Source organism: Phalaenopsis equestris, unplaced genomic scaffold (genome assembly GCF_001263595.1).
Source record: "Phalaenopsis equestris unplaced genomic scaffold, ASM126359v1 Scaffold195826, whole genome shotgun sequence".
NCBI classification, from domain to species: domain Eukaryota; kingdom Viridiplantae; phylum Streptophyta; class Magnoliopsida; order Asparagales; family Orchidaceae; genus Phalaenopsis; species Phalaenopsis equestris.
In genome coordinates, this window is record NW_018215775.1 from 1 (window position 1) to 1,367 (window position 1,367).

Below are 1,367 nucleotides of genomic sequence, written 5' to 3' on the forward strand. Positions count from 1 at the left end.
AAGTACACCAGAAACACCCCACATTTTATTAATATTGTTGTCTATACACATACATCTTCTCTTTGTGCAGAACATGGCTGCTGACACTTCGCTGGCAACTTCTATAATACAAAATTCATTGAATCTGCATTTCTACATGCAAATAAAATTTTACATAAATACTTCCTTTCACTGCTGAGACACTTTTTTAACTTCTCAGCAAAAACCTTCTTTATGGCATTTTCACAAGTTCATGAACCCCTGTTCTGAAGAATCAACTCTTAGGGCAACCAATTTGAAGCTTTTCACCTTAAAAAGCAAAAAAAAAAAAAATCAAACCTTTCTCAATAAAATAAGAACTGAGACTGATCTTTAACAGAGAAAGCTGATTAATCTTCTTTTGATGGAGAAATCTTTAGAGAAATCAATGGAAGTAAATCATCAAAGTCCTAAATCAAATGATGGTGAGCAGATTAAGTTAGTTCCAGTACTTGTACCCTCATCATTCTGTGCTGCAGCTTGAGATTTCCCAAATGATAATTCTGATCTGCATCTTAAAATCTTTGTAGCCTGTGCCTCAACCTCATCTAAATCGAGATCCCGATAGAAATCATCATCATGCAAAAGATTATCATCGAATTGAGCGAGTTCCGACTGATTTTTGCGCTGCAGCGCAGAGTTTGAGTTCTCATATCGTATGGTATCGGAAGGTTGAAAGATCAGCTTTCTTTTTCTGTTCTCTAACTTACTGGAAAATTTCGATGAGCAGTTACTTGCTTCACCAGGGACAAGAGTTACTGATGCAATGTTACAAATCACCGAATATTTATCGTCCGGCGGATTGACGGAAAATAAACCGTCCTTAGGAGTCCCCGTAAGTTCGTGTTTTTTGTTAGGCGAACAGCTTCGAGCTGTTTCTGAAGAAAAAGACTCATGTGATGTACGCAAACATATTTCTGGGAGTAACATAGGTGACTGGGTAAGCAGAGAGCGTCTGCATGGGTTAATTATAGCATTATTAACCAAGCTTTATAAGAAATTAGAATATTTGCATAATATGGCAATTTGACGAAGCTAAATCTTAAATAAACTTTAATGATGAAGGCAAAATTTTAATAAATTTCATAACATGCATCATATTTATAAGACCTCAAATCAAGGATATTAGCTCCCAACTTAAAGCTAAGCGGGGCTGTATGCATATGATTAAATTTTTTTTAGAGTTACATACGATTAAAATGAGATTTCTGTGTGAGGGATTGAAAATGAATTAAGTGATTTGGAGTACTCATACATGAACTATAAAATGAGATATGTCTCAAGTTTCGTTTGTGAAAGCTTGAAAATGAGTTGGGTGATTTTGCATTGAGTTGGTAGCTATATAAGTT

At 35.1% G+C, this 1,367-nt stretch overlaps 1 protein-coding gene across 1 annotated transcript; it reads right to left on the bottom strand.

The window, feature by feature from the left end:
* Positions 1-6: 6 nt before the first annotated feature.
* LOC110035072 lies at positions 7-973 on the bottom strand (the record flags this gene model as incomplete). The annotated part of the gene is given in 2 exon segments (XM_020739313.1): positions 7-288; positions 471-973. Coding segments are annotated over 2 exon segments (538 nt in total), but the record flags the coding sequence as incomplete, so codon positions are not given.
* Between the last annotated feature and the right edge of the window lie 394 nt (positions 974-1,367).